This window comes from Xiphias gladius, chromosome 22, assembly GCF_016859285.1.
Source record: "Xiphias gladius isolate SHS-SW01 ecotype Sanya breed wild chromosome 22, ASM1685928v1, whole genome shotgun sequence".
NCBI classification, from domain to species: Eukaryota; Metazoa; Chordata; class Actinopteri; order Istiophoriformes; family Xiphiidae; genus Xiphias; species Xiphias gladius.
The window spans coordinates 16,373,416-16,393,756 of record NC_053421.1 but is presented as its reverse complement, the minus strand read 5'-3'; the positions used below and the strand labels follow the sequence as shown (position 1 = coordinate 16,393,756).

General features: G+C 39.5%; 1 protein-coding gene across 2 annotated transcripts; it reads left to right on the top strand.

The window, feature by feature from the left end:
- Window positions 1-4,597: 4,597 nt before the first annotated feature.
- Window positions 4,598-7,867, top strand: ino80c (INO80 complex subunit C). 2 transcript variants are annotated; one of them, XM_040116848.1, is made up of 5 exons: window positions 4,598-4,913; window positions 6,027-6,143; window positions 6,247-6,358; window positions 6,735-6,802; window positions 6,904-7,867. In XM_040116848.1, the coding sequence occupies exons 1-5, from the start codon at window positions 4,728-4,730 to the stop codon at window positions 7,033-7,035; spliced, it is 615 nt and encodes a 204-aa protein (XP_039972782.1). In that variant the 5' UTR covers window positions 4,598-4,727; the 3' UTR covers window positions 7,036-7,867. The 2 variants fall into 2 exon arrangements, with proteins under 2 accessions (XP_039972782.1, XP_039972783.1); XM_040116849.1 differs by having other exon boundaries at window positions 4,600-4,907.
- The last annotated feature ends 12,474 nt before the right edge of the window (window positions 7,868-20,341 follow it).

Here is a 20,341-nt window from a genome sequence, read left to right as displayed (position 1 = left end):
TTATATAACAGAAAAACTAATGACCTGACCACTCAAAGACCCACTGTCATAAAATTTATAAATGTGTGTGTGTGTGTGTGTTATGTGCGCGCAAGTACAAATGCGTGCATGTGTGGCTTTGAAGCATTTGGTCTGACGTTGGAAAAGTCTTTATGATGCAATTAAAATGTTAACGCAACAACTACATTTTATGTGGTTTTGGGGATTTTTGATTTAATCTCTCGTTTCATTAACTGATCGCGCAGTGAATTCAACACAAAACTGCTGAAGCAACAAGGCTCTTCTTCCTACATCGACAGGAAGTCATTGTTCCAACCAGAGATCTGTAGAAAACACACTGAATAAGCAGGGCAACAAGATCTGTATGCTTTCTGTTGTACATAATATTTATATAGCTATTCAATATAATAAATCCAGCTTTGATTATATCTTCAGTATATATATATTTGAGTAACTGATATTCAGACTGTGTCTTTGTCCAATTTGTGTAAATGGGGCTTGACAGAATATAAGTAACATCTTTCAAGAAAATGCATCCGGTCATGGCTATGAATTTGTACATTTCCTCCAAAGACCAAAGTTTCCAATTGTGACTTGATGTGAAGGTTTAATTAGTTTGGTCAATTGCTAGCACAGGTGAAAAGTTATACACCCAGATTTAACTATATTTTAATTCTGTACTTTAGTTCCATTTTGAGGTACTTGACTGAACCTTAACGTAATTTTAAACTTAAAGGCAGTAATGCAGCCCACAGATGATCGGGTTTATACTTATTCAACCCCTAACTCTTCTGTGCAGAATTAAAAAACTGGCACTTAGATGAGTGAAATAAAGGATTGAGGTCATTTTCAGATCTGGTGCTACAATATTGAATTGGTCTTCATTAGGCTTTGGGAGGGACTGAGGAAAATGCAAGCCCTTCAGTGTTAACAAGTTTGTTACATATGTGATTATGTTATGATTATTTGTATGAAATAATAATCAAGAGAGCCCCCCCCCCCTTTGTTTTACAGTCATGTTACGAAGAAGCTCTAGACTGAAAACCTCAGGATAGTATGACATTTACGGAGACCCAGCCATTTTTTATGGGGAGACCCCGCACAGGTACGCTGGAGTGTGCTGTATATGTGTGTGTATTTGTGTGTATCAGTGTCATGCTGTATGCGATACTGTATGTGTTTAGCACAGTCATCAGTCTCTCCTCATACATCTTCAAATCTCTCACTCTTTTTTCATTTTCATTTCATCCCGGGTTCTCAAAAGGCATAGGACTTGTTGCTGTTCTCAGCCCAGAGAAACAAAGACCACCGGGAACAGGAACGGCCCCACTAAATTCAACCTGAGGATTTTCGTCTTTTTCGTCTTATTCCCCCTGTGGTTTGGTAAATGATTTTTCAATATCTCTCCTTCACTAAACAATTAAATCTAGTACACCAGCCCCTGAATTTTGTAGCGTGTCTGTCTTCTGAATAAAACATCCCTGACCTGTTTATCCCATTCTTTGTCTCTCTCCGTCAATCAGGATTAGCATACTTGATTCCTTCTCTGAGCAGCAACTTTCTGGATACAGCACCTATCATCCAGACTATGGTATGACCCACAGAAGCATATAAACACAATCAGAGTCCAAAGATTTTCTCACCTACATGTGAAACACACATTGATGGAAGCATGTCAATATCCCAAAGCTGTCAACATTCAATGTTAATCTCTTCTCACTTACAGGAACCACCTGCAGGATGCAAAGAGTTGGAGAAGCGCCTGAGACAGCTGCAGGACGAGCTGCAGAGTTTAAAGAAAGAAATGAACTCGGTGCTTCCGGTAGCAGACATTTTGCCCAACTTAGCTCTGGAGTCGCTAGGTGAGACATCTAAATCACCTTCATTACCTTCATCTGTCAGGCTGTAATTCACACATGTACTTTTTGGATTTGAGACTGCTTTCTCACTTTCTTTGTGTGTGTGTGTGTGTGTGTGTGTGTGTGTGTGTGTGTGTGTGTGTGTGTGTGTGTGTGTGTGTGTGTGTGTGTGTGTGTGTGCAGGAGCAAAAGTTGTACCCCATCTGTCGTCAAAACCGTACCAGGCACAAGAAGCAAGCCTGACGCTTTTTGGAATACCTATAAGGCAACCACCTGTAAACCCGAGGACTGTTATTCAGCTAGGAACTACACACACAAAATACATTGCTATACAGTGTGACTATCGATATTATAGTTGTGATTTTTTTTTTTTTACTGCCTGTTCTTTTTTATACATACAACACACCACCTAAACTCCTCTGCGTTCCACTCTTTCTTTCCTCAGGGACACTCACCTCTGCTTCCAGGTCACTGCTGGGCATTTGCAGGTGAGCAGGGACATTTGTTCATCACCCTCTCCCATCCAGTCACAATCAGCCATGCGACATCGGGTCACATTTCAAAGAACTTGTCCCCAAGTGGCACCACTACCAGTGTCCCAAAGACATTTTCCGTCCACGTAAGTCACAAATATATCATTGTTACACTGCAGACGTCCTGTGTACCACTCATTAAATAACCGTCACATACATAGAGAACATCAAGGTGTTCAACTGGATATCTATCTCCATCTTCCTATCAGGCAATGGAGAATTTAGATGATGAAGGGACCAAACTAGGAACTTTTCTTTATGACCAAGACGGGGAACCACTACAGACTTTCAAAATAACTGTTAGTATTACACCATGTAGTTAAGCACAAGCACATGCATTTTTTAAATTTCACCCACAAGCTAATATATTACAAGAGTCACAGTTTGCCTTCCTAGTTGCATTCACTATATCCCTGGGTGTCCATCCTGTCATTTTTTACTGTCACTCCTTTTTTGACCACCTAACTAACTCTTTGCTCTTTTCTCTCATCTCTTGGGATGATAAAAAAGGTGTCTTCAACTACGTGAAACTTCAGGTCGAGAGCAACTGGGGCCATTCTGAATACTCCTGTCTGTACAGCTTCAGGGTCAATGGAAAGCTGGCAGACTGAGGAGATGAAGGAGGAGTGGTGGAGGTGAGAATTGTGAAGGGGAATCAGTAAATCGTTTAAATTTGTGTGGAGGAATTTGTCATGATTAGTCATGAAAATATCAGAAAATTAGGGAAATCAGTGAGGTAGCTGGATGGAGCACCTGTGCAGTAGCAGACAGGTCGGGTGGGTGGGAACTGGGAGGAAGTATGGTGAATCTCGGTACACCATACTTCCTCCTAGTGAACCTCCTCTCTGCCTGGTGAAAAGATGCTGCGGTGCAGACGTGGCTATCTACACTGCAGCGTGAGGGAAATGGGACATTTGCTGGTATTTTCTGTCACTCCAAATTCCACAACACAAGTTTCCCAAATGTGTTTTAGTCTGATTCACCTTCACCACTGCACCACCGTGCTGCGGTTAGCACTGTTTCTCTGTGTAGAGTTTGCATGTTCTCTCCGTGTCTGCGTGGGTTTACTCCGGGCGCTCCGGTTTCCTCCCACACTCCAAAGACATGCATTTTAGGTTAAGTGGCCAAATCGCTCCTAAATTGCCCCTGCGAATCAGACCTGAGATAGACTGGCGACCTGTCCAGGGTGTACCCGGCCTCTCGCCCCAATGCAGGCTGGGATAGGCTCCAGCCCCTCCGTGACCCTGTAGAAGATAAAAGGGGAGGATAGTACGAGGTAGCATACTACTACTAAATAGAATTAATGCATGTAATATTTAAACAATAAATACGTTTCACTATAGTTATTAGTTTCTGCTTGTTTCATCATTTATTTGTCATCCTTAAGTGCACTTAAATTGATTGTATAAAAGATACAAATTCAAGTCCACCTGCGTGTACATTATCATTCTTCCATCTTTCAAAAGATCAACACTGTTGATCATGTACATCATCATCAAGAAATAATTCAAAGATAAATAGCTTACTGCACAACGCAAAATTTATAAACAAAACCAGATTCAGGGAATATAAATCAGAAGAAATATAGTGAGTTTTTTTCATTTAAGGTTTTGGATATGGTTATTCAGTTTAATAAAGAAAATCACTCTTACTGAGCCCACATGGTCCTCATTTTTCAAAAATATGAACATTTCTTTTTGGAAAAGAAGCCAAGCTGTTAGAGGCACAAAACTGTGAAAACCTGTAAACAATTGCAGCAGTTGTGTTTGAGCACAAAATAAAAGGATGCCACAGACATAACTGGTCAAGCAAAAATAAAAACTTGCAACGTGTCTCTTAAATTCTTGAAAGTGTAGGCGTTAACCTGGCTGCCAGGTGTAAACAGGACTGACAAGACTTTTCTATATTATTTTTTCTTGTTTTTATTATATTCTTAAAATATATATGGTATCCTAATATGATAAATAAAGTTAAACACACTCACACAAACTAAACATATATTTTTTAGTTTTACTACACTCACATTCAAATCAATAAAAGCCGCTTTCATTCATGTAATTACACATTTTTTAATACAGGTAATAATATAAATATATAAATATATTATATATATTATATAAATATTATATATTATATATAAATATAAATATGATCATAATTTTTTTGACGATTTCTAGAAGTTATTTCATACGTTTACCTTACCGGAAGTGGATGGATTCCATATCCGGGTGACTCAATGTTTACAAGCCGGATGGTGGACGGCTAACACCGAGAGTCGAGTGAGAAGAGCACTTACATCGTATAGCACGACGACTTCGATGCGGTGTCGCTGCACATGGCATCTCAGATCCCAATAACCGTCAGGGCTCAGCCGGCAGCCGCCGGCTCTGCCGCCCTCCGGGGGAAGAAACGTCCCGGTAGTCCGGCAGTCTCAGCCTCTCAGCAGGTTACAGGGAGCAGCAGCAGCAAGAAGAAGAAGGCACCGCTGACAGCGACACCGACAGCACAGACACAAGTGAGTGTAAGAAAACCGCGACAACAAAAGATCACACACACACACACACACACACACACACACACACACACACGGTTGCATTAAACTTGTTGTGCTTGCTTTAAAGTTTCTTTAACCCGGTCCCTTTTTCTAGTCAACTGCAAATTTTTTTTGACTGTCACTTTCACGCTACCACGTACTTAAGCATTAATTAAACAACCGTCAAAAGCCAAAATACAAAGTATGTTAGTGTAATAGACAAATCAAACAAACAAAAAAACATTAAATAGGCGTAAACGCATTTCTTAATGTGTAAACAGAGTAACCAGACCATCTGTTTTACCTTGGCTATTAACAAGCCTCATTGCTTCAGAAATGAAATCCAACTTCCCTTTATGTGTTATACATACACGAAACCTCAAATACATTTCTGATAGGATCTACACTGAAGGAATTTAGTTTTCGTAAACAGAACAGATGGTAATGAGCCTTTTTCTCAATGAAATCTGTATTTTCCCACAAATTCTCAACTGTCCAATTTGTCCACTATTGCTTAAATTCATAATATAGCCTATTATTATCGTATGAGCTATAAATAAGGAACAGTAGTGGTTACGCTCTTCCTGTCTGCATGGAGAGGGAAATAATATTTGAATCTAGAGTTATTGACCACTGTAATTACTGAGCATTGCCTAGAACTTAGAAGAACATCATTAGCGATATATAAAACTACTGTTAGACTGGACAAATAACATCAAATGAGGGAATACAAGACAAATATGCAGAGCCAGTAAGTCCAAAGAAGCAGTATAACACAAATACAAAGTATACAAAACTGCAGTACATACAAATTATGTATATAGGACCACCACAGTGTGTGTTGTATTCATTCCTGGGGCAAAAGGAGACAATGACATGTTCAGAGCTGTAAATGTGTTTTTTATAGAACAATTTTCAAATGCTTATAAATATATAGTTTCATCTGCGACTCACAAATATGATTGTGAAGTACCATTCATGCCATAGGATATACATCACAGAGTTAATCTTTACACTGTGTATAGCCCACTTTAGACTTTGTTTCAAATCAAATGTGACTACTGCTTTTCTGAAGAGCTGCTGTCTTTCATGTTTCGTCAGATAACAGCAGTAGAGACGGTGGCAGAGGTGAAGGCAGTGGGATCAGTAGACTGCGGTCCAACCGCCACCACAGAGACCACAGCAAAGCCTCCACCATTCAAAGACCCCACATTTATGGTGAGTGTCTGTGTCCATCTTGGTCTAAGTTTAACTGTCTGTTGCTTCTTCATCAATTTCTGTCCTCTTTTTTTTTTTTTTTTTTCTGTCTCAATCTTGGCAGCATTCTGGGATTGGTGGAGCAGCAGCGGGCAAAAAGAACCGGACCTGGAAGAATCTCAAACAGATTCTGGCTTTGGAGCGGACTTTACCTTGGAAGCTCAATGATCCCAACTGTGAGTGTTTGTATCTTATTTTACCTGTTACATGTTTTATAGCTCTAAACAATTAGGTCCTATTTCTATATTAAAAATTCTCCCACATGTATGTTTATAGAAATGCAGAATAATGGCTAATAATAATTAATTATTTTGTTTTATGAATCATTTTTTAAGGTGTGCAACAAACCTTACATTAAAAAAAATTAATGAAAGTGGAGCCAAGAAACTAATACATTTAGTTTGTCTTAGTTAAAGTTAGTTAGTTTTAAAATACATTTTTAGGTTAATGTGGTGAAATGTTTCGGGATAAATCGGTGTCAGTGTAGAAGGAATGGTCATAATGCTACAGTTTCAATAAGTATTCCAGTGCATGATCTTTCTATGTTTACAGACTACAACATTGATGCCCCTCCCTCCTTAAAGCCAGCCAAGAAATACTCGGACATCTCTGGACTCCCGGTGAGTAATTAGCTTGCTAAAAATGTGATTGGACAAGGAAGAGCCTTACTTTAGCCAAGTCTTGTATAAAGCACACACTGACTACTCTCGTCTCTCCTCAGGCAAACTACACAGACCCTCAGACAAAGCTACGCTTCACATCTTCCGAGGAGTTCTCCTACATCCGCCTCCTCCCCACTGATGTTGTCACGGGCTACCTTGCCCTTCGAAAGGCAACCTGCATCGTACCCTGACAGCAGAGCCTGGCCGGAAACCTGAAACAGGTTCAAACCAGAACTGATCTCATGTCAGTGTAGGAAGCTGTTGGGGAGGCCAGGAGACTGAGAGCTCACAGAGAGGCCACACATATGTGAACACCACTGAAAAGATTGTTGCTCACAGGCTGACCACTGAAAAACTGCTGTTATTAAGAAGGCAGTCTGAGTCCTAATTGTTACTGTTTGACTAAATAAATGGAACAAATGTGATTTTTTTTTTTTTTTTCCATTTAGAAAAAACAAGAAAACTTCGAGCGATTCCTTTATTGCTCTGTTTTTGTGATATGTTTCTATCAGACAGTGTTGTGAATAGCTGGAAGTCAATTGGACAAATGGACAATAAATTGGACAAAACAAGTTTTATTTCTTAAAGAGACGGAAACTTAATTCTTAGTTTTTAAGTTAATTGAAAAGACGGCAATAGGCAATTCTTTTGCTTCTTTTTTAAAATATATTTCCCATTGTCCTGCATGCGATTTTCACATTAAGTGTTCCCAAAACCTTCAAGCAAGTTTGACACCTTTGAAGTCATTGCGTAACAGGCCCTTGTTTCTCAAGTACTGAATATAAGCATTACTGGCTCGGATGCTGGATGCCACCTTGTGGTAGAACATCTGTTTCCAGTGGCGTGAGTGTCTTTTCTCATCTGCACAAACAATGTGGATACCAATCAGTGGAAATTCAATCTAAATGCTGTGGAGAAAAGTTGTAGACAAAAATGTTACAAAGCTTTTGGAATTTTTCAATTTCAGATTGACTGTAAATTAATTTTTTATAGGGTGCCTATTAAAGCTAACTTGAATTTTCAGTGTCTCTTTTCCATCGTTGCTTCTCTGTGTAAATATACATTTTCTCAGTTAAAAATGGAGATAGACAAAATTGTTGGCTGAACTTGGCTGTTTCCATTTCTATTTTGCTAAAATGACAACCTGTTAATACACTTCTGTTGATAATCAGAGCCTTAACTGAAACATCCACACCTGCTACGGTACATAGATGTATCTTGGATATTATGTATATGCAGCAGTCTGAATGTACAGTATGTAAACTATGAAAATGTAGCTAGGCCAAGACTGTCTTTTTATAAGCCAAGATTCACCAAGCAGGCCTAATTTCACGTGATGTATGTAAATTTAGAATTGGTTCCACGTGGTTTTAATTCCACAGCTGCCTTTGATATATGATTTGCTCTCCAATCGGTAGATTAAGGATTTCTCATTAATCACACATGGAATGCATCCAGGATCATTTCCATGGTATATTTCATGCTATTTTTTCACAAACTTGATAATCCCTGAGAAATAAAAAATCAGACTTGCAACCCTTGTAAGTCCAGAGCTCTAACCACTGAGCTATGAGTCCTGACCTGTTGAGTTGATGAGGCAGACTCACCAATCCAAATCATAATTATTTAATTCGTTCCTGGTGTTTTGTTTACACAGACCTGTGAATACACATTGCCCAATAGTCTTTGCTGGAAGGTACAATTTAAGCAATAGGTCAGCTGTCAGCTTACCAATAAAGGATAATAGTGTAAGAATTTAAGCATAAGGCTGGTTAAGGCTCTATCATTTTCTTATTATCGACAAATCCAATGAAACATGTTATTCCTCATAAGACCCCCATTGTTTTCCAAAAGCCATTAAAAATACATAAATGAGCGACACTGTTGCACTGCGCGGCAAGTTCCAGAAATATAAACATATTAGCATCTGTGCAAATGACCAGTCTTTCTCATGTCTCAGTGTAACTTCTGCCAGCTCTGGACTTTGGTGAAGCTGATGAAGGTAGTATAGTATGTATATGAGAGTCAGACCAGCATTTCCATTCCTGCTGTGGCATCAAAACCTCAACATAGTGATTAATGAACGGTGCCAGGGCTTTCTGCTACCCAAGCACACGATCCAACAGAGTGTGTCTGTGTGCATCTGCAAGCAGGTGTGTGTGCTTACACATTTTTGGATGCGTGTCCAGCCAAGAAAGCAATGGTATCAGTTTATCTGTTTTTTTAGGGCTATGGAAATAGAAAATGGAAACAGGGAGTGACATGTGGTATATGAGCCTTTTTTTCAATCAGTTTGAACATGCAGCCCACAAATCCTGCAGGTACGACTGTCTTTTGAAGTCACCACCTGGGTGCGCCAGAGCTCTGCTCATTCTACCATCCAACATTGCTGAGTGTGGTTGGTTTCCCACCATGAGTCAGTAAGATCACACAAATGTGTCAATTTCTGATCAAAGCCTAGGATTTATCAACATGTACTGATGCAGGAGAATTTATATTTATTCATTCACAGGTCTGACTGTGTTCCGCACATCAGTGGTGTTTGATAAATACCACCAACTAGTGAAAGGCCGCCCTAAATCAAGTGAACACACTAAATAGTATAAGTATATGATTAATATAATTGACACGATAAATATTATGAATACTAGTTTTACAGTTTGGCTGGTAAACACACATTCATAAAAGTGATGGTGCATACTGACAGCAGTGCATATAGTATTCATAATAAACTATAATAAAAACATGAGAAGACTGATTGAAACAGGCTGATGACAATCATTACTAATTTTTAGTATGGGCACGGATATGGATAGAGGCAATTTAGGACTACAGCTCAATCATATAATAACCATCATTAAGAAATTGATTATGGTGTGCATAAAATTACTCATCTTCCTTTGATGGAGGATTTGGCACCTGCAGCATTGCACGGGCTGTGTGTTTCCAGAGCGCGCATACACCGGTAGCTAAAATCAACGAGGGGCTCCTCAGTCAATTTTGTTTACATGTTTATAGTTTGCCGAACTTCTGCAGGAAAGTTTCTGCTACACCAGGGGCGTACACTCTATGAACTAGTGTCGTCTTGGTGCTCATTTCGGTCCTGTCTGCCCTTGGGTTTCTGTCACTGTCACATTTAAGTGATGGTGGAGATGGCATCTGTGCTGCATAATGCCTGCAGACAGTAACTACTTTACAGCTTCTCTCACTGCCTAGTACATGCAGTCTTTCAAGGACTGCTTTTCACCTGTGTCATTGCACTCATTGATAAATGACAAATGTAACTTTTACAGTGGTATTTGGTGGACAAGCAGTTCATATTTGACGCACACTTTGTTTTGCTGAAGTTATTGCTAAATGACCAGATCAGACCCATGACTTCATTGTCCAACGTGGCTGAGTGTGCCATCACAGCCAGGGTGAAGCTGTTCCTTCCACAAGTTGGGGAAAACACATTGATAGAAGCCATCTACACTACTCATCTGACATGTATTACTCCTTAAAATATTTTCTGAAAAATGAGAACTACGCTAAAACGTCAGCTTGGAGAAATGGACTGCACCACCAGCTCTGGTAAGCTGATCGATAGACCAGCTCCAGTGCCTGCTGAGCCAGTAGGGGAACTTTCATATTTATGTTTTTGACCTATTGGAACAGCAGACGTAGCATAGTGAACTATTTTACTCCCTGTTAACAAAGATATAACAGTCTGAATCTGTTAGATGCTACTTCACCATATGAATTATTTTGCTACAGCGGTTGAGGCACAATGTTTATGGTGGACTTCGGTTCTGCGGTAGCTTAAACATGTCACAGGAAGACAAGCCAAACACAGGGATCAGCTTTAGGCACATGTAGACTGATCAGAATTTGAACTGTATTTGACAACTGTAGTCCCATGGTTGTCAACAAAACCAAGCTCACAGAAGCTGACGTCCAGGCAAAGACATCTAGGAAAACCATAGCAGAATACTTACAGTGAAGTGCTGTTTGGACAGTTAGAAAGTGTTTTTGTAACTTCCTGAAACCAGCTGTCACACCAGTCACTTTTACTTTTTGCAGCAAATGGCAACGAGTAGGTAGATGTGAAAAGAGGGCCGAGTTCCAGGTGCTCTCAAATTCTAGTCTCCACTGTCTTCCCATAACCTCTGTGTTACAGATGGGAGCTGCAGCTGAAATCTAAATCCAACTCATAACAGCAGCTGGGACAGATCTGCCCAGAGATGATAGAGGAACCCTGACAGCAACCCCACTCCATGTTTTTGAATCACAGCTGGTGTTCAAAACACACCAAGAACTGTTGCTACCAGCGAATTATCCTTCTAAAAATATTTTAACTTCCTAACTATGTTATGTTTATCTCTTGTACCAAGGACTGCTTTAACATTATGATTTGGTTTGTTGTTTTATTATCAGTATAGCCTATTTTCCCCTCTTCCATTAAAGGAATACTTTAATACTGTCATTTTTTGAATTTCTTCAGATCACCGTGAAGTTGCCAGTCAACCAGCAGAGACTCTAAGAAGTTCCTGTGCCCAGCCAAGAAATAGTAAACCCAATAAAAACCCAAACTTTTGTAAGGATTAAACTAAGATATAACATTACTTACTGAGCTTTAAAGGTGCTCGTAGGTGGATTTTGTTACTTTTGGACAGAGCCAGGCTAGATTTTGTGGTTCAAGTGGTAGAGCGGGTCGTCAACTAACCAGAAAGTCGGTGGTTCGAACCCCCGGCTCTTCCAGTCCGCATCTCGAAGTGTCCTTGAGCAAGATACTGAACCCCAAATTGCCTCCGATGTATCATTGTTGTGTGTGAATGTGTGTCTGTTTGTGTGAATGTGGCAGTAGTGTGTGTGTAGAAAGCACACTATGTATAGAAAAGGGCTGTATGAGTGTGTGTGTGAATGGGTGAATGTGGCAGTAGTGTATAGCGCTTTGAGTGGTCGATATGACTAGAAAAGGCCTTATAAGTGCAGTCCATTTACCATTTACCATTTTTTCACCTTTTTCCAGTCTACATGTTAAACAAAATGAATAAATTGCTGGCTAAACTATCCGTCCTCAAAGAGCCGCGGTACTGATCATATGAAATACCTCTTAGCAAGGAAGCAAATAATTCTATTTCCCAAAATGTCAAACTATTCCTTTAAAGGTTTTCCCCTCCTTCTGCTATATTATGAGGTCAAGCACCAGTGGCAGCTATTTCCCCCATAACTTAGCTTCTTTTTTTCCTTCAACATCATCATAATTTCTTCATGTGTGTGCGGTTGACTTTAATCGCTGCTTGCAGCTATATTTGTTCCTGTATTGTTGTCTCCTTGGGAAACCTTTGCCCTTCACCGCCTTCATGGTTGCACTTTGTCACTACTAGTGAGATTTGTCACTCTCTTAACAGGGACAAACCACATGAAAACTGAATTTTAACCATAACTGATCATGTTGTGGCTGCCCACACAGTGACACAGTTTCATGGTTCATTTAGCTGAGAAAAAAACACCGGTCGCTGCCTCAAGGAGGTTGCATATTAGTTTATTTCTCTCCTAGTTGAAATGCAGCCTGAAAAAATGTGATGAGTTACCAACTGTTATTGGGCTGTAGAGGTCAAACAGCAATGTGTCATCAGATAGCTAATCAACTCATTCAGATATCATTACACTGGGCTAAATCCCTGTTAATCCCACTGAAGATTCAATCAGTGTTCCCTCACAGGTCGGTTTGTTCATCTGTGTGTGCGTGTGTGTGTGTGTGTGTGTGTGTGTGTGTGTGTGTGTGTGTGTGTATGCGCGTGTAGGCATAAGGGACAGAGAGAGAGGTAATTCTTTATGTTGTTAGACAATGATTGTCCTTCAATGGGCCACATTCACCGTCTCCTCTCTGTCCTTCTTTTCTTGGCTTTCCTGTCCTGTCTTCTCCTATCTCCCTTCCTCTCCTTTCCTGTCTCTTCCCTCCTCACCTGGCTCGTCTTCTGTCTGTGTTGGCTAGAGGATTAACACTATGCTTTGGTCTTTGATTGATAAGCCGTCTGTCAGTCTTTCGCTCCCTGTCTATCTATCGCTATGTATCGCTTTGTATATTTGTATTGTCCCCTGCCCTCTCTCTTTGCCCTTCACTCACATGCATGTTCTTTCTCTGTAGAGAGCAGAAATGGAGGTACTGGTTCAGGCCTGTTTGTTTGTGTAAAAGTCGTATGCTGTGACTGTTGTGTATAGAAAATAACAGACAGCAGCTAACACATTATCTGAGAACATTGCTACTTCCTGCATTACAGTATGACCATCATAATGTATCAAAGGATATAGTACCAGTTTGTTCCAACATTGCCTTTGTACAGACAGGTTTTGTAAGCGATCAACAAAAGTAAATTAGCCAATTTCTTAACCCCCTTGGAAAAATGGGTGGATGTTCTAAAACTTTTGACAGTTAGTGTAGGTTAAAATACGACCTTATTGATCCTCGAAGGGAATTTCGCAAGCTACCCACTAGTATATACAGTAGAGTATTAAAATGAGCTCCACCTATTTCTTGTAACTTAATAGCTTACATCTATCTATCCATCTGTCCATCCATCCATCCCTCGCTCTCCTACCTATACTTGCCCCACCATCTCTCTGTTGCTCAGATTAGCTCCATCCATCGCAGACATACATTCAGGTGAATAAAGTGTCACTGGACAGAGAGAGAGCTAATGGGAGGGATGTGACCCTGCAACCCTCTCCACGTCAGATGGAACCAATCTCACCAGTCCGAGAAAGACCATCTATCCATATCAACCTACCATGGTGTGTTTGTGTGTAATGATAGTGCCTATCCATTCACACTGCTGCTGGTGACGCAAATCAATGCCTCGCTGTGTTTAAAAAGTATTACATGTCAGGACTGGATTTGTTTGCTTTCAGGTGTGTGTGTGTGTGTGTGTGTGTGTGTGTGTGTGTGTGTGTGTGTGTGTGTGTTTTTTTTTGTATCTTTGGACCTGTGTCTCAGACCTGATGTTTTATCACCAGCTCAGCTCCAAAAGCCAATTCACTTTCTGATGGCTGCGAATTTCAATCGCCAAGTGGAGAAACAATCTTGGATGACTCTGAATGAACTAGTAAATGTTATGTTTCCCCTGGGAGTGTATAATGCCAATTTTGAGACCATATTGTTTTACGTAAATCCATACATACATAAACAGGAAAGTCACAACTCCCATTTTTATTTATATATTGCAAAAATAAAAGTTTTGCAAAATGAAAATAAAAGGCAATGCCATGCTGTAAATTCCTCCACCCTGTAGCTGTAGAGAAAGTTTATATCAAAACTGCAGATGCTTTATGAGCTACAATGTCTCCAGTAACTACTCCCCCTTCTCACACGACACACACACATTTTCTGCATGTTTCCTAGCCATATTCATACACTGGACACACTTGAGAGAGAGGAAAGAGGTATTTGCATGGACTCTAGACGCAAAACAACAGTTACAGGTTAGTGTGTGCGTGTGTGTTTGTGCAGTGTGTGTTTAAACCTTTCATCCATTCATATCACTGTGCATGAGAGCTCTGGTCCATTCCCCTTCTGCCTTATGCTCTGCTTGCCCTTGGATAACAATACAGCACCCACTGACTCCAGCAGATATAAGCTGGTGTCTCATTCACTATCATTTACCTTTAAGGCATTAGTGTGTTCTGTGTGCGTGTCTTGTGTTTGTGTATGGATATGTGTGTGTGTGTGTGTGTGTGTGTGTGTGTGTGTGTGTGTGTGTGTGTGTGTGTGTGTGTGTGTGTGTGTGTGTGTGTGTGTGTGTGTGCATGTGTAATAGAAAGAGCGAGTCAAAGAGTACATATATGAACAGAAAGAACGACCCCGAGCACACATACACACACTCAGACTCTGATGCACAGTTAGTGTTTTGGGAGAGTGTGATGGCAAATGAAGCGTGAAATGAAGACTCAGAGAACGTTCCTTCCCCAGGGAACCTCTACAGCGGACTGACACAGACCAGGCCAAGATATATCAGGACGGCCAAAACCAAACCTTCAATCTCACTGAATCAGCGTGCCCCCTGGTGGGAACCGTATGACTTTTTCCAAACCTAACCCTCTGTGACTGTGACTAGTGTCTTTCAGTATGTCTTACTTTCTTAATTTTTTTTCTTTTATGGTATTTTTTTCATTTGCAACATAAAGATCCAAAAAGAAACAAGTCTGATAATTATACTGAACTTCAATTTCATTTTCACTTGATTATTCAGTCTGACATCATGTTCATGTTAGCTATCTTCTGTTTGGGAATTTGCTTTATTTTACCCTAACCAATTTGTAATGTGTGACAATCAACATTTTTCATGTCAGTCAAAGAAATGTGTTGATTTAACAGCTGCTATTCCTGTTACTGACTTACAAACACATGTATAGCTGCGTTGATCTTGTACATGCTCGTTGAATTTTTGTGGTAATGTTTCTGCTGATGTTTTTCTTTCTGTGGCACAGGAAGATGATGTCCCTATTGTTAATGCTGCCTACAAAGCTCAGATTGGGTCAGTTATTTTGCCAATAAGGCAAACAGCCAGTGAACACCACCGATCTGATTCACTGAAAAAAATAAATCAAGATTTGGTTAGCGATTCAGAGATCTGCAACCGGGGTTCAAAGAAATGGAGCTGAAGAGCTGAACAAACAAGTGATTTGGGATATATTATTTTACTCTACTAGCTACTGTAGCTGTATTGCACATTATAGCCAACTGATATAAACACTGACACATTTTTACAAAATTATTGAGACACGTCATTTTTAAATGGAAACAGGTTGAAATATTCTAGTTGCAGTGGCAGATTTTTTGGGGACAACAGTAGAGACAGATAGGAAATGTGGGAAAGAGAGCAGGGGAATGACACGTAGCAAATGGTCCTGTTGGCCAGGACCCTGTAGGTCGTTTTTGCAAGTAGCTTATTACAGCACATAGTTTTATTTTTAAGTGACCTCTAGCGCTTTTGTGAGACCAACCTGCATCAGCAAATATGTTTTGGTGGAAACATATTTCCTGTATGGATTTTATCCAGAGGTAACATATATTGAACATTTTACTGATATGTTCAGTATCAATGTATTTGCGACTTGCCAAATGCCTCAATTAACAACATATCCTCATTACATTAAGAGCAAACATAATCCGGTTGCAATTTCCTTCAAAATGTTTCCTAGTGCAGTAATTTTTAGGAGACAGGGTTGGTGAGACAGCATCAGGCTTTTCAGCAAATGCACCAAAAAGATAACTGACAGTCTCTAGTGGCCATAATAATTATGACAGGCACAAAGGAGGAAGTCAGCTGACATTGTTACAGAGCGACAAAGTCTGCATAGGGAGGTTGGTGTGACAAGATGGGTGGACAAACTCTGGACTTAAACATGTGAGACCGCTGTTCGGTTCCGGTTTCCGACTGACAGTCAACGTCGCCTCTTTTAACCATGACCGTTCCATAACCTTAACAACGTGTTTATTAATGTATCCATGATGACGAAGGTCCTCTAACCTTAAAGAAGTATTTAATTGAACCCAATCCAAAATCTTTCCCTAAACCTAACCAAGTTGTTTTTGTGCTTAAGCCTAACCAAACCTTTACTATAGCATTGTCACATTATAAAAAGGATAGTTATTTTTCAACAGTGATTCTGAACTGCTTATCTCCTGTCGCTGGTAGAGGTGCTAATTCAGTAAACGCTCGTATGGGTCGTATCAGAAGGTAGGGACCAACGACCAATATGGTCGTTTAGGTTGGAGGACTTGTTGATTTTGAAAATTTTATTAAGAAAATAAGGTTTTAAGACAGAAATGACTTCAGAAGATTTTTTTGCAGTGGGCGACTCACCATAAGAGTCTTGAGTACAGCAGGCGTTCTCAGGTCATCCCCAAGTTTTTCTATAGTTTGTTGTGTTTACTCACTTTGCTGGATAAGGTAATTAGCTACCTTCAGAACCAAGTGCTTGCTGAGATGTTTATCTTTGAGGAATAACATACACAAATACAGACCTCAGCCATATGAATGCAATACTCCAACATTAAAAGTAATAGCCATTGTTAATATTATTGTCCCAGACTTGACGGCCATTGCAGGTCACCGAATTTCTACTAGAGGCAGTTTCAGCCTTTTTCTCTCGCACCAGAGTCCATTACAATCGGGTCTTATCTCCTCTAATATGCTCTGCTGTTAACGAACAATCAGTCCAGTTAATGTCCTGCTAATTAATGGCTCATCAGCCTCTTCAGAGTGGTAATTAAGTGCCAGTTGAGGCATCTAATTGGCATGGTTCTGATTGGATCGAGTCACGCTTGACCCTCTGGGACACAGGAAGTGAATTAAAGCGTTGTCATCGTTGTGGAGAGGACTTTTACAAAGACTGCTGACTTGCTTGTTTAAGAAATAGAGTCATCTTGTTAACCTGCACAGAAGTGAAGTGAATGACAGTTTCACTTGAGTGATTCTGTCAGAGGACAAACTGTCAAGTCTGAATTAAACATCAAGAAATGGGAAAAGGTCTGTTTTTTTTTCTACAATTCCTAAATAATTGATTGAGAGCTGTCACAATGGTGTTTTGAAGTACATAAAATCAGAGTTCAGGTTAATGCATTGCCATTCAATGCCTATAAAGAAGCATATGGAGACAAAAAAGTCTAGTATTTGTCCTATTTAATATCGTAAATGTATTGTTAAATTTGCATTGAATTATTTTTTTGAAACCTGGGAGGAGCACAACAAACTGTAAACACAACATTGATATATTACTGCTTCATAAAGTTCATATGGGGAACATGTTGCTTGTTTACAGATCCAGCAGACACGAAACACTCTCGTTTAAACTCTGCTTTTGCTCTCCACCAACTCCTCACAGACATTACTGGCACATTAATCACTAAATGCTCCACTGTGTTTAGAAAATCAAAACAATGAGCTGAAAGATGCTAAAACGCTCTGTGGAGCTGATGGGAACTGCAGAATCGAGTTATAATTATCTGTAGGTTTGTCAATACAAGTGAATCCTTTCACAATACATGTAGTCATTTCATCTATTGTTGACATATAAATATTGATTATAGCGACTTAAAGAGCAGTAACAATGAAAAATGATTAATGTTACAAGGCATAATTTAAAATCCCTTAATGAAGGACAGGAGAGTGGGCTTATGGCTATCAAGGCTTTAGGTACAAACAAGGCCATCAAACAAACTTCACACATGGCTGATGGTGAGCTCCTTCACTAATTAGTTATAGTTAGCTGAGAAAAAAAACACAATAGAAAATATTTTACGTTAAACAAGAATTTAAAACCAGCTTAAATTATGAGATAGATTCACATAAGGCTGGATGCTTGCTGTGAGCTGCTTGGTTAATTAGTTTGACTGTTGAAAAGAACAGAAATAGCCAAAGGTTTAGGGCAAAGTTTAAGGCGAAGAGCAGACTCGATATAATACAAGCTAACAGCTGGAGGTGGCAGTTTTCCCTTACATATGGCTGACTGGTTGCTTCAAGCTGTTGGATAATGAGTTAGAGAAAGGTAAAGAGAAAGGGGGAGGGAGGGAATTGAGAGAGGAAATGGAGGGTGGGAGTAGAGGGGAAGGAGAGGGCGGCAGGAGGGAAAGAAAAGAGATGGGAAGGAGAGAGGGGGAAACGGGGGTGAGGTGGTTTTTATAATGAGGGGACAGAAGAGACAAACACCTGAGTAGAGAACGAGAGAGAGAGAGCGTTGGAGGCAAATAAAGACTCATTTGGCAGCTACTGTACGCACGCACACACGCAAGCACGCACGCACGCACAGACACACACACTGATGCACAGAGTATACTGGTTGCTTGGAGCAGCTTGGGATAATAAGAAACACAATAAGGTGGTTTTTATAATGAGAAACAACAGCTGAACCACCGATGGCAGAGAGGAGAGTGTTACGCCTGTCAGCCAAAGTGAGTAGATTACTACACGTGTGTACTGACATATAGCTGTACTTTGTGGAAGTTTATTGATTCACAGTGTTTGAAACAATGGAAAACAGAGAGTAATGTTGAGGCTTTTCAGTACAATACACTAGGTTTTTGTGTGGAATGGTTATACTTTTTGGTCATCGCCATTTTGCTTCAATCACATGTAAACTTCTTTTCACTGTTGATGTTATTTTGACTGTTTGAACAGGTTGTCTATTAAAGAAATAATTCAACCTCTTGACATCTGATGCCTCTGTTCCTCAATAAAGTGGAAGTATAACTGTACATTTATGTGTGAACATGTAAAAAGTCCTCTTAGCAAGGTTAAAACCAGCACTATCTTGGCTATGTCCATCATCATCTCATCATGTCTCACAAGGGCCACGTTGACAACAATTTTTAAAACAAATGTTTATCTTAGCTTATACTATCCTCTAGCTGAATACTTGTTTTTGAATGGCCAACAGGAGTTTTTAATAGTACCTGGTTTGTCTCATACACAGACAGAAAGTAATTCAGCAAACTATTTGTGATTTTCACGAAAATCTTGGTTTCAAAGATTTCAAATATGAAATCTTTAAAAAGACAACAACAAATTTCCTTTTTAGGCATTAATAACAAGGGCTGAAGTGTTTGTGAGTGTTAATTTAGGAAATAGAAAGTTGCTTTATGATACCTATACCTACTGAGAAAAAAATTATGGAGGTAGAGATGTTTAATACATCCCGGACTAAAAGCCTGGCCCTATGTGTGATATGTATTTATACCTGAGAATATACCGATGTATCATTTTAACAAACTACCGGCCCAGGTGGAAAAGCTAACAAGATGTAGAATTATTGTGGAACAGTGGAAACAGTTAAACCTTCGTCATTTGAGCACAGGCTGGCACCCCTTTCTGGTACTGCCAGTTATGAACAAGTTATATTTAGGGTCACAGGACAACTTACAAGCGAGGACACTGAAGTCATGTCCTCTGTATGTTTTCAGAGAATTTCGGGGTTCAACCTGTGTGGAGTTTATATTGTACAGTAAACAAAAAAACAAACAAACAACCAAAAAAACCCAACACTAACATATTTATTCATTCAAGTTTTGGCTATTTTAAGGTCAACACTCATTACTCTATAACCTGTCTGAAAAAAAAACCACATTATGTGTGTTTATGTGTGTGCAGTTTTATTTATTGCAGTAAAGCTTACTATTATTATACATCTGTGCTTGTGTTTCTAATTAAATTAATAAATGTATGCCCATTTTTATTTTTCCATCATTATTTGTATTATTCATTTATTTGAGGAGATATAGTGGTGTGTGTGGATAGGCTGGAGATTACTGGGTGCTGATTACAATATAAGAAATGTGTGTATTTCCGTTATGTGTGATTTTTAAAAAAAATAAATATCAATTAAAAAGTAAAGAAAAAGTTGGAAAAAGTTGGACAAGTGGCAAAACTTTTATCAGCATACACGGCATGCAAAGAAAGGGTTGCCTTGAGTCAATAGACCTATTTCACAGCAGACATTTTGACTTTCATAAAAGAA